General features: G+C 43.8%; 1 protein-coding gene across 7 annotated transcripts in view; it reads right to left on the bottom strand.

Moving 5' to 3' along the window:
• Positions 1 to 11,005: 11,005 nt before the first annotated feature.
• Positions 11,006 to 13,553, bottom strand: part of PPP6R3 (protein phosphatase 6 regulatory subunit 3) — a 67,346-nt gene continuing 64,798 nt past the window's right edge. For all 7 annotated transcript variants that reach the window (XM_081934120.1, XM_081934121.1, XM_081934123.1 and 4 more), the window contains one exon: positions 11,006 to 12,464. In XM_081934120.1, the coding sequence (XP_081790246.1) occupies positions 12,413 to 12,464 (52 nt within the window). In that variant the 3' untranslated portion in view covers positions 11,006 to 12,412. The remainder of the gene's footprint in view (positions 12,465 to 13,553) is intronic.

Genomic DNA, 13,553 nt, shown 5'->3' with positions numbered 1-13,553 from the left:
AAGGACCACTGAAATTGTTTTAGGACTGTAGAAATATTTGATGTTATTTCAGTTGTTATAATTTCTGTAATAAATTTTTGAACTGATTTTATTATGCTTCTGTGATGTTTGAATTTTTTTTATCCATATGAAATAATTTCTTTACTAGCACTGATGATGTTACCTAGTAATGAAAAATCTGCAAGAAAATGAAATGTCTGCAAGAGCCAAATTCAGGGAGCATCAAGGATCCCTTATTTCAACCCCAAGCTACCAATTCTGTCCCATGGGCGGGCCCAGAGTGAGGACTCAGAGTTTTTGGGCGGCCACCACCCGCTGTAATACTCGCCGTCCAAAGGCAGCATCTGCCGAAGCATATCTGTCCAGCCTGTAGTGGCGAATAAACGGAGAAGGAGTAGTCCACGTGGCCGCCCTACATATTTTCTCCAATGGAGCCTGGGATGACCAGGCAGCTGAGGTGGCAGCGCTGCATGTAGAGTGTGCCATGATTTGGTGTGGAACAGGAAGAGAGAGCCAAGTATGCTCTGGAAATTGCTGAACGAACCCAACGTCCAATGTCTGTGGAAGAGGCCTTGGACCCCTTCTTACCTCCAGGTTGTAAGCGGACAAAAAGAGCTTCCGAACGACGGAACTCTGCAGTTTATTTTATATGCACTCGGAGAGCCCTTCGCACATCAAGATAGTGCCACTTATGTTCCAGTCGATGTGAAGGGTTGGGACAAAAGACAGGAAGTACCAATTCCTGTGCTCTATGAAAGACCGAGTTCACCTTAGGTGTAAAGTTTGGATCCATGCAGAGAACCCTGTCTGTATGGAAGAGGCATAAATCCTGTCTAATTGACAGGGCTGCTAGTTCGGAAACCCGTCTGGTCGTAGTGACTGCGACAAGAAAAACAACCTTTATCGTGAGATGGTACAAAGAGGTAGAGTGCAGACTCTCGAATGGGGACCTTGTTAAGGCGTCCAGGACTTTGATAATGTCCCAGGAAGAGAATCTATGCACAGTAGGGGGCTTGAGATTGGTAGCGCACGGAGAAACCGGTAAATAAGAGGCTGGTTGGAGAGCAGCTTAGATGTAGCGATGGACAAACCTGAGGACAAAGCCGCCACCTGTCGCCGGAGCATGTTTGGGGATAGTCCCTTGTCAAGTCCTAGCTGAAGAAACTGAAGAGCATTAGGGATGGAGGCCTGCAAAAGGGGCAATACCTTGTAGCTGACACCAGGAAGAGAATTGAGTCCAAGTGGCATCATAAATGCGATTAGTGGACAAACGCCTGGAAGCCTGGATCATTTGGATTATCTCAGGCGCGAGATTGGCTGCTGTTAAGGCCTCCCGCTCAATCTCTAAGCGGTGAGACGAAGCCAGGCGAGATTGGGGTGCCGGAAGGACCCTTGTACTAACAGGGAACTGATTTAAGGAAGTTGCCATTGAGAAGCCACCGATAGGTTGAGCAAGTCGGCGAACCAAGGCCTGCAGGGCCAGTGGGGAGCTAGAAGGATCAGCTCCGCCTCCTACATCAGCATCTTTCAAATTATGCATTGAATCAGAGGTGTTCATGAAGACGAGTACGTGCGCATTGGTGACTATGTCCCTGAAATGGAGTAGCGCGAGATACCCTGCCCACAATTCCAACCAATTTATACTGTTCTTTAGGTTGGAGCGGGACCAGAGACCCTGAGCCACATGTTCTTGTATGTGAGCACCCCAGCCCAGGAGACTTGCATCGGTGGTGAGGACGATTCGATGGGGTTCCCTGAAGAGAACGCTCTGAGACAGAGCAGGGGAGAGCCACCACTGTAGAGACCTGCTTACCTGCGGAGTGAGACGTACCCGGACTGTATGGGGAAGCAGGAACCACTGTAGATACTGACTGTGGAAGCGATCCCATGGCATGTTGTGGAAGTTCGACACCATTTTCCCTAGTAGCTATGACAATTGGAGGAGCAGGACTCTGTGCTGCCGACTAGTGGCTGAGACTAATCTGCGTATGCTTACCCTTCGTTCCGGAGAAAGGAAGACCCTCCCTAGGCTTGTGTCTTTCACTGCCCCCAGATGGATGAGACGAGTGGCAGGAGTTAAATGACTCTTCTTGGCATTGACCAGGAACCTGTGATCCTGGAAGATCTGGAGAGTGGTTTGAATGTCCCTGTGTGCCTGGTCTGATGACCTGGACAGCAACAATATGTCGTCTAAGTAGCAGAGAATGCGAATTGGCAGAGAGCGTAGATGTGCCGCGATCACTGCGAGGACCTTTGTGAAGACCCTTGGGGCGATGACAGGGTGAATGGAAGGGCCCGATACTGGAAATGAATTCTGGCATAGTAGAATCGCAGGAACTGCCTGTGCTCCGACAGAATGGGAATGTGGAGATATGCTTCCGTGAGATCCACTGAGGAGAGGAGGTCATTTGGTCAGGCACTCTCCAAGATTGCAGGGAGTGCATTTTGAACCTCCGGTAAACTATAAATTTGTTGAAGAATTTGAAGTCAAGAATTGCTCTCCAACCTCCCCGAAGACTTTGGCACTATAAAGAGACGGGAGTAAAACCCCTGTCCCTATTGGTTGGGAGGCACCTCCTCAATGGCCTGGATCTGGAGAAGATGCCGGATAGCCTTTTCCACCAACTTTCTTTTGATGGTGTCCTTGAAAACCGAACACGTGACAAACTCCTGCAGGGGGTGGAGAGGAACTCCAGAGCCAAGCCCAATCTGATTGTGTGCTGAATCCACGCATTGTTGGTGATGACATCCCAACGATCGGGAAAAGCCGACAGACAACCCCCAATGGGAAGAACACCTAAGGAGTCACTTCTGCTTCCGGAAGGGGCGATTGGAACTGCCTCTGTAGGGCTTCCTGGAGGAGAAGTGTTGGTTATTCTTTCCAGATCTGTCATAAGAAGAGGATCCCTGTCTGAGTGGCGCCTGATGTTGTGGATGGGAGTAATTGAAACCCCCGTCTGAGGCCCAAAAGGGCTTCCTGCGAAAAAAGGAAGAGGATTTAGTGTCAGATTTGCGATTAGCAGAAGGCAGAATCTTCCGTTTGTCTTTTGACTCGATCAAAAGAGGTTCCAGAGGAGGCCCAAAGAGACGGTCAGCCGAAAAGGGAGAAGCGAACCTCCATTTTGCTCTGGTATCCGCCTGCCATTGCTTCAACCACAATAAATGCCGGGTGGACACAGAAAATGTGATGGCCTTGGAAGCGAAGCGAGCTGTATCCAAGGAGGCATCCGCTGAATATTCCATCACAGCTTTGAGCTTATTAATGTCCTGATAAGATCTAGTGTCAGAAGGAGGAAGCCTGTCCTGAAGCTGTTGAAGCCAATGTAGAACAGCCCCTGTTAAAGGAGGCAGAAGAAGCCGCCCTCACCGCCCATGCTGAGGCCTGATGACCTTTGACCAAAGTTTGTTCAAACCTTTTGTCCTCCGGGCGGAGGGCATCCTCCTGAGCAGCCGTGGCAGCATTAGGAGAAAAGAGAGCAACCACTGGAGGGTCTATGGATGGCACTTCCAACAACTTAGACAACTCAGGATTAACATTATACAGCTGCTTGTCCAGGGGAGAGGCCCCGCCCCTGGAGATACCTACTAATTCTGGACTACTTCCAGAAAGAGCTTTGGGGATGGGACCACATCTTTCTCGACTGTAGGCCTGGAAAAAAGAGGGTCAGTAGTATCAGCATTGTCCAGTTCCGTACTGGGAGTCAGCTTGGAGGCAGGGATGCCGGACACCTTCTTCACCTTGAAAAGAAGAGAGCAAAATAAGACAGGTTTAAACAGCCCCATCAATGAGGAAGGGACAGGAGTGAGGTCCTCATCATCTGAGAGGTCAGAGTCTCTGGAAACCTGTTCGTCAACCTCTAAGACAGAAGCCTGGGAAAGAGAGTCAACAGGGGCTCCTTCTGCGAGGGAAGAGTGTTCCTTCTGCTTTCCCCGAGTCCCTTTGGGGAGAGGGGGCGGTATAAAAATCTAAATAAAAGTAAAGTAAAGTAAAAGTTTCTGGAAGATTTGGAACCCTTGGAAGTAGAGGCCACAGGAGCACAATGTTGCAGGCCAGCAGCAATGCCCCTCTATGGCTGCAGAGATAATGTCAGCCACATCAGAAGGGTAATAGGGCAGTCCCTTGGGGCTAGGTCAGTGGTGGGCAACCTTTTTTTTCAACTGAGCCAAATCTCGCCAAAACCACGATTGAAATTTATTTGGAGAGCCGCATTTTTAAAACCGAAAATACATAGGATGGTACACTGTTTTTAGTTTCAATAAGTTTTTATTGAGAATATTCTGCATGCAAGTATCCACATAGGTCGGGAGGATACAAATAACACAACTAATAAAACAAAAACTTTAGAACGATATTATTTATCGATAACGTTAAATTCCGTAAAATTTGCCTTACAATGTAGAGAAAATTACATCCTGACAATGACTGACAAAGTCACAACCACTAATGTGAACATTGGCCTTGCATTTCCTTGGATAGTTTGAGTAAGTCAGGTTTGTATGTTGTTGTTTTTCATTTCATCTCTCTCTCCCACTTACTTTCTTTTTTTCTTTTTCTTTCTCTCTCTCTCTCTGGCTCTTTGACTCTCTCTTCCTCCCTCCCTCTCTGTCTCCCTCTGTCATTTTCTCTGGGTGTCTATCTGTCTGTCTCTCTCTCTGTATCTCTCTCTCTCTCCTCCTTCCCCCATCTGTCACTCTGTGCGTGTGTGTGTGTGTGTGTGTGTGTCTGTCTCTCACTCACTCTATGTGTGAGTGTGTCTGTCTCTGTCTCTCCCTCTGTCTCTCTCCCCTCCTTTCCTCTCTCTCTGTCACTCTGTGTATGTGGGTGTGTCTGTCTCACTCATTCACTTAATCACTCGCTCTGTGTGTGTCTCTCTCTGTCTGTCTATCTTTCTCCCCCTCCCTCCCCCTCTCTGTCTCTCTGTCTCTCTGTCTCTCTCTCTCTCTCTGTGTGTGTGTCTGTCAGTCTCTCTCTGATTCCCTCCCTCACTCCCTCTCTGTTCCTCTCTGTCTGTCTGTCTCATTCACACACACACACACACACACACACACACACTGGTCACCTTGTTGAGTGTGTTTCAAATGTGATTGGAACACTCAACAAGGTGACCACAGTGTGTGTGTGTGTGTGAATGAGACAGACAGACAGAGAGAGGGAGTGAGAGAGGGAATCAGAGAGAGACTGACAGAGACGAATCAGAGACGTACTTTTAACTACCTGGCAGCGGCGTTTTGCCTTGGGGGGCTCCTCAGAACTTCCCAAGACTTTGGAGGGAAGTTTACAGCCCTCCCTCGGAACGCTTCGGAGGGAAGCTTTTGCAAAAGCCCGGGCGATTGACAACAAGTCTCCCAGGCTGTAATTTTCCGAGCTGTGCGCACGCGCCTGTTTTCCACGGCGTGGAGCAGCGGTGAGATTCTGCGTGGCGAGCGATGATTCCAGGGGCCATCCGGGAAGATGAGGAACGCGAGGGGGGACCCTGCCCCCCCACTGATGGCCCCCGGAATCATCGCTCGCCGCCCAGAATCTCGCCGCTGCTCCACGCCATGGAAAACAAGCGTGCGCGTACAGCTCGGCAAATTACAGCCTGGGAGACTTGTCACTCGCCCGGGCTTTTGAAGAAGCTTCCCTCCAAAGCCCGAGAGGAGGGAGGGGTGCGGGCGCCCGGCACACAGAAGAGCCGCATTAAAATGTGTAAAGAGCCACGTTTGGCTCGCGAGCCGCGGCTTGCCGACCACTGGGCTAGGTGAAACACCCTCCAGTTCGGGAGTTAGATTCCCCTCATCTTCCAAGCCTTCTACCACTTGGAAGGTCATCCCATTTTCAGGCTGAAGTGGGGAGGCAGGTGTGGAAATTACCCATCTGTGTCAGTGGAAAGCTTGTCAGGGGGATTCTGTGGCCTTGAAGTAGGAACCAAAGGAGACCGTACGGGTCTGGATGGATGACAACCGACTCAGGCTCAACCCTTCCAAGACGGAGTGGCTGTGGGTTCCGGCTCCCCGGTTCAACCAGATAATTCCATCTCTGGCCATTGGGGGCATTCAACTTGCCCCCGTGGAGCGGGCGCGCAATTTGGGCGTCCTCCTGGATGCCAAGCTGTCCATGGATGAACATGTGACAGCTGTGGCCAGGGGGGCGTTCCATCAGGTTCGCCTGGTGCGCCAATTGCGCCCCCTATTGGACCGGGACGCTCTACGCACAGTCACCCATGCGCTGGTGACGTCTCGCCTGGACTACTGTAACGCTCTCTACATGGGGCTTCCCTTGAAATGCACTCGGAGACTACAGTTGGTCCAGAATGCGGCCGCGCGGGTGATTATGGGGAGCACCAGGTACTCCCATGTGACACCACACCTGCGCGAGCTGCACTGGCTTCCTGTGGTCTATCGAGTGCGTTTCAAGGTTTTGATTACGATCTTTAAAGCGCTCCATGGCTCAGGACCTAGTTACCTCCGGGACCGTATTCTGCCCCATACATCCCTACGACCTATTCGCTCGCACAGAGAGGGACTTCTCCAGGTGCCGTCCACTAGACAATGTCATGGGGCGGCGCCTAGGAGCAGAGCCTTCTCTGTGGCGGGCCCAGCCCTGTGGAATGACCTCCCCCCGGATATTAGGACCACTACAGACCTCCGCTCCTTCCGTGTTAAGCTCAAGACCCACCTTTTTCAAATATCTGGCCTGGCCCAACCATAACTTCGTTACGCTCCTGAGGGGTTTTTAATTCAGCAATTTTATTTAGGGGATTTTAAACTGTGTTTTAACTGTGTTTTTAGCTGTGTTTATTGTCTTTCACTTGCAGGTCTACTCTCCTCCATGCACAAATGTAATTGTCCTTGTTTTTTCGTATGTATGTGTGTCCTATGTGTATTTTATCTTTTTGACTGTACGCCGCCCCGAGTCCTTCGGGAGAGGGTTGCGGCTAATCAAATAAAATTTGATTTGATTTGACCTCAAAATTATGTGATTTTTTTCCTGGCCTTGTGAGGTACTGAGGCTGGAGTCCCTCCCTCGTTACTAAGGGCCTGCTCCTGAGATAGACATGGCCTAGAAACCTTGGTAGGCTTGGGAGCATCCTCCCCCATTGAAGAGCCCTTCTTAGAACCGGATTCCTTAAGGGTCAAAGGTGGTATAGAGGATGCAGGAGATTCCCGAAGGGACCCAGGGGCACCAGCATCTGAGGCATTGGCAGCCATATTACTCATAACCTCGTGTCGTGGACTCAAAATGGCCTCAGAGCTTGCAGAGTGCCCAAAATGGCCACCGGAGCTGTTTCCCGCCAAAATTCTGTGCAAGATGGCTGCCCGGAATCTTCGTGTCCTCGGAGGGACAAGGAATGCAAACCGGCAATGCCGGCTATTTCGCACTGACCTCCTGGTCAGTTTTAAGGCTACAGTGGCGTAGGCGCGAGGAATCCCAACAGCAAACGCCAGGGATCAAGGCAGCTATATTGGTGGCCCAGTCAGCGATTCCGGTTCAAGTGAGGCTGCATGAGTTGCTGTTGGCGCCTCAGCGTCTGATGGCTGGAAGCAGTGGGAGCGGCAATATTACAAGCGACTGAAAGTAGCAAATGGAGCCAGGAGACGGCGATTAGTGCAGGAAGGCGAAGGTGAAAACCGTCAGATGTCACGCGATGAGAAAAGCGGCAATAGTGGCTGGAGGGATATACCCATGGGCTTAATTCTCCTCAAAATTATCCAATTAACAGCAAAAAAAAAAAAAAAACCATTGTGGAGAGATCACCAGACATAGCAAGTCCAAGGAAGGGACTTAGTCTAAGCTGGGAGAAGCTAGCACGGAGGGCGTGACTTATTAATTTGGTAGACCCAGTCCCAATTGGATACTGGCTGGAATAATCCATGTCTGGATGATATCTCTACCTATTGGGAGAACTTGAGATATGTGAACTCAAAAAACTCCTAAAAGAGCATGGCAGATGGGCATAAAAATCCATGAGATCTTAAAACAATGTATCTTTACCATACCATCAAATTAGCAAAGTCAGTTCTGAAACAGTGTTTCTTTCCATTTCTATCATTACAAATTGCAAGCACAGATCATTCACAAGAGAGGTTAGGATTCTTGTAATTTAAAATAGAATTAATTAGGGAAGAAGTGTGGCTATCAGTGTCTTCCTTTAAAAAAAAGCCAAGACAGCTTCTGAGAAGCAGAGGAGGGAAATGGATCCAATATATTGATTTGGGAAGTTAAAGGGATGCACATATTTCAGGACTTGTCAAGAATTTTCCAGCTCTAGAAGTTTTTGACTGGAACACACCACTCCCACTGTAGCATGCCCATAAGGGCAAGGCTTCAACTGTTCTCGTACATCTGACATCCAAGATAGCGTCTCAGAAATCCAAGAGTTTCAGGGTGCCCAGCATATTGTTTGGTCAGTAGGACTCCTCTTGCTGCAGGATACAGTGGACTGCTTTCAAATAAATAAATCTCAGGATAGCTGGGGAGCTCTATGAATAATAGTTGCCAGATTTAAAAAAAAATATCTCCAAGATAGTAAGACCTTAAATGCTAATCTGTTCATACAACATTTCCATTAATTTCCCAGTGATAATTCCGTAATGATGCTAAAACTTTAGTTTCTCTGATGTTTCATTGATTTTTTTTATGTGAGCAGAAATGTCTGAAACATTGCACTCCTTTCTTTTTAGCCTTACATTTCCCCCTATTTCCATTTAATTTCTATCTGGCTGTGACTGAAAGGTTTGTGTGTTGAATAATTAGAAGCCAATTCTAAATGAGAAAAAATAACCCTGGCCAGAACCAGCAATGGAGTATCCAGAGCTGTGATGACACAGTGGTTAGAGTGCAGTACTGCAGGCTACTTCTGTAATTCGGCAGATCGAATCTCAACAGGCTCAAGGTTGACTCATCCTTCCACCTTTCCGAGGTGAGTAAAATAAAGACCCAGATTGGGGGTTGGGGGCAATAGTCTGACTCTATAAACCGCTGAGAGAGGGATGTAAAAGCACTGTGAAGTGGTATATAAGTAAGTGCTATCGCTATCCTTTTCTCCTCTAGATCATTATCTCTTTTGAACCAATGGCACCATATTCTATCCAAGGATGCATTTACTACTGCCCTAACCCAGCCTCCTATCTCCTTCCTGGTGGCTTTCCCTATGAGATTGGGTGGGACATAAAATATGCCTATTTTTATATTCTTGATTTCACATTCACATTGACAGCAACTATTCTAGGGCTGGAAGAAAAACTCATTGATTTCTGCCCCCCCCCCCCCCCCAAGTCTGGTTTATAGCCATGCGTTCCTTAAATATTGTGCTTCTGATTTTGCAACATAGCTGTCAAGGTCTTTTAGTATTGACTCTGGATGCTATTCTGTATTGCCAATTTCATCACATACAGTATGTCCAACACGGTTCCTTTTGTTAGAGTTAACATGACGGTTACCCTTTATAATGTCTTTCTCAATGAGGGAAAGTTATTTTACAACTAGAGGACAGCACTTTTTAGTCTTTAGGGTGGCTGATTTTCATTATTCCTCCTAATACCACTAAAACAAGTGACATGGACCCATTTCATCTTTCAGTTTTTCAAGCATGTGATTTTAATAACATCATTTTTATGATTCAAGACTAATTACATAAACCTTTTCTAATTGTCTATAAATATCCTAATATTTGTTTGGTACCAGGGCCTGCTTAAGGCTATCTTGTTTTTATGCAGTATTTCTCAAAATGGGCAGCAACAACTATTGGGCTTGCTTACAAGATAACCAGTTAGGGTTGCACACTGCACAGCTCAGGGTTTATTCCACAAGCCTGAACTCTCGGTGAAATATCTTATTCAACTACTTGGTTTTATCCTTAACACTCAGACTGCCAGGTAAGATAGACAGTAATATCCTGTAATGTTCATATCCCCCTCTCTGAATTTACATGCCATCCTCCTTTTTTCTATTTTATGGAGAATAGGTCCAGACTCTTCTGCAGTCTTTGGGACAAAGAAATGATAGAAGTCCTCCAAAACTCTAAACTCTCGAACATTCCCCAAACTTTTTGATCATTTGCAGAAATCAAGGTATAGAAATTCACTAATAACCACTTGGAAACAATCCAAGTGGTTGGTAACCATAGCCAAATTAACTAATTTGTAGACATTTCATACTATCCACAAAACATTCTGAAATATGCAAATAAATACTGGACATCTATTTTAAGACTAACTTCAGTTAGATATCTGGATTTCTGAGAACTTGCAATGGTATTATTTATTAATAATATATTTTATTATTTAAAATACATAATAGCAGTGTTCTGATATTTGAGGGGCTGCCACAAAGAAGAGGAAATCTATTAACTACTGGAATGGGTTGCCTTCAGAAGTTGTGGGTGCTTCATCACTGGAGGGTTTGAAGAAGAGATTGAACAGCCATTTGTCCATAATGGTATAGGGTCTCCTGCTTATGCAGAGGGTTGGACTTCCAACTCTTTCTGTTCTTAAATTTGTTTGCCACCACTTGCTTCAAAGCGACTCTTTGGATGGATTACATTAAATGTAAGATAAAGGTATGCTACATTTAGTAGGCAAATTATATGTACCCTGTGGATGTGTGATATAGTATGTAAATTTAAGGCATCAGACCTTGAATGATTTCAAACTACTAATGATGGGATCTAATTTCTATTTGGAACTGGAGGCATCGGGACTTTGTGGGCTATGGATGAGACAGTTGGAAAACCATCTTGTAATACGGTTAATCATGTTCATATTATGCTAAAAAGCCCATGTGGATGTGTACGGTCCCTTGGGTTGAGCTGAAAATTATCTTGAGAATGACAGTGTTTAATGATATAAAATAAATACAGTGAATGCTGTTGATATAAATTACCTTTTAGTTGAATTTTTTTTATTCCTCCCTTTAATTTATTTTATTATTTCTTATCCTCTTTGTGTAGCTCACACAATTATGCATATTCTAACATCAAAATGATGACCATATACATATGTAGAAGTAATGAGAAAATAAAAGTACCAGTATACATTTGTTTTTATTTCTGTATGCAATGTAATATTAGGCACATAGCTTGGGACACTTTCTAAAATAAATCATTGGCCATTGTTTAGAGTATCCTTTTGGCTTTTAAATACTGGTCAGGAAAACATATGATGTAAAAATACATGAATAACTTCTTTTGAAAGAAAGTGGATTTTGCACCTAAAAGTGCAAGAGGTGTCCTTTAACCCTTCCACCAAAGAATGTGGCAATATACATTATATTGCTTTTGTTTGAAAAGGCGGCTGGAATTTTATGACATAGAAAATTATAAATTACAATTAGTTTCCATAATCACTATATATATATACACAACCCAGTTATGAAAAAAACTGGTTTAAAACTTACAAATGAAATCTTCACACAGATCAAAACAGTGAAATATAACAATTAACATGCTCAAGTGCCCAATTTGGATATTTAAAGACATTATATCTTTAAAACACAAACTTTAATTACAAGAGCAGCATGGGCATTTGTTATATTTATTTGATTTGTCAAAAGGATTACAGTGTTTTAAATATGAAGATTGTTTCAAAATGTGTAATTTTGTAATGCTCTAAATTAAAAGTACATCTTGGTGAATGGGTTAAAAAAAGGTGAGTCTTGTAAAAATACACAACAAGCCATGTGCACTTCAAAATTCTAGTGTTTCACCTGTAAGGTATTGTTTCAAGCAAACAAGACTTAACAGAACATATGGCTTTACAGTAACATCAATCTGTCAACTAAGCTGTAGTAATAAATACTTAAAATCTCTACCGATAGACTTACATTTTGATCTGGTTTAAACAATACAGAAAACAATTACCAGTTGAAAGCTTGCTGTAGTATGTCAAACACCAAAATTCTTTTTAAATCATTGTTTTAAATCTAAAGCAACCAAACATTTAAAGGGCATTGCATTTGAACAATTTCTTTGCCAAAATGAAAGAAAGATAGACTTAAAAATGTTTTGGGTGAAAAATTATGAAAATTGCTACATACTTTGGTCACTAATTGTCAAATAGTATGCCTCAAATACATTAGATTTGGGTATTCACTTTTTTTTATATAAAACTATTCTTACAGCCATTTTTAACTATAGTATCATTACTAATGTTACTTGGGTGGCAAGTTCTTATTTCACAATCACCCATCATTTAGAACAATACAATATAAACATACGCAAAAATTTCTTGGTATTCTTCAATGTGCAATTTTTACACTTATGAATTTCTGTACAATGTCTCAAAATCTAGAATATAAATGTTGCTGGTCCTGATCACTTGTGAAATTAAATGCAGCAGTGACTGGCTCCAATAGGTTCTAGATGAAATTCTCAAGAATCATATCCTTGAAATCAGTTCATATTCTTCAGTTATCATCAGTCAATATCACATATCATACAGGGCCATTAACAGATGCCTCTGCTAGAATGGTTTGTTGATCAGTCCTAAGAAGATCAAAGAAGCATCAAATTGTTAAAAGAGTACACGATTCTGAACACTGAAAAACAAAGTTAATCAAATTACTTTTAGATTTTAAAAAACGGAATAGGCCTTATGGCACTGATATACTTGCAAAGTAAATTAAATAATTCAGCATTACAATGAAGATTTGCCTTGTGAAATTTCCCTGGCTTCCCAGGAAGTGACCTAGGACACAATGGAGATCAGTACATAATGCTTAGGATTCAAATTTGGCACCACAGATTGCTTAACATTCCCATAGGATATCAGCATTTTTACCTGATGCATTTTTTGCCATGGCATTGAGATTTCAGAAATTGGTTGCTACCAATCCTCTTTAAAAATAAAAAGTTGGAAAACAAGAACACACTGGGAATTTTTTCCCCTCAACATGATGAGCTTACGGCTGCATATGAAAGCCGCATAATGCATGCAATAATAAATATAGGCAATATTTTAGCAATGACCTCACTGCATTTATATTGTTGGAGATGCAGTCAAATTAATAATTTATTTACATATATTGTTTTATTTTAATAAGAAGCAATTAGATATATTAAGATGAAGATGTTAATTAGATGTTTATATTCTTTTGAAGTTTCTGTATCACATAGGAGTTGACTTCTCAAGGAAAATGTACTTCTAGTCAAAAGACGGTGTTCAGCATTAGAAAGACAAATATATGGCTCCAACTATAGCAAATTAATTTTGATCAGCGACAGGTGCCAATAATGAACAATTAGCATCAATTTAGCGATAATTGTGTGTCTGTAAATATTAAAAATTATCTTCTTGGGCTCATTTCTGCAAGTTGGATGGTTGGATCCCCAATTCCACCACTGTTGGAATGAGATGAGATCAAGAGTGTTTTCTAGGTTCAAGTTTTGTTTTGCCAGAATATGAATCACAAGTTTGAATTTTAATCTGCTGGAGTGCAACCAACTTGAATGGAGCACTTCTTTTACAGGTATTTTACCCCTAACTCAGTGCTTCTCAATTATTTTCTGTCATGCCCCCCCTAGGAAGAAGAAAACATTTCGCGCTCCCCCCCCCCCCCCCGGCGCGACTGTAAA

Source organism: Natrix helvetica (genome assembly GCF_964273705.1).
Source record: "Natrix helvetica genome assembly, chromosome: 1".
Classification (NCBI taxonomy): Eukaryota; Metazoa; Chordata; class Lepidosauria; order Squamata; family Natricidae; genus Natrix; species Natrix helvetica.
Note: the sequence above shows the minus strand (reverse complement) of the source record. Positions and strands in the feature narration are given on the sequence as shown.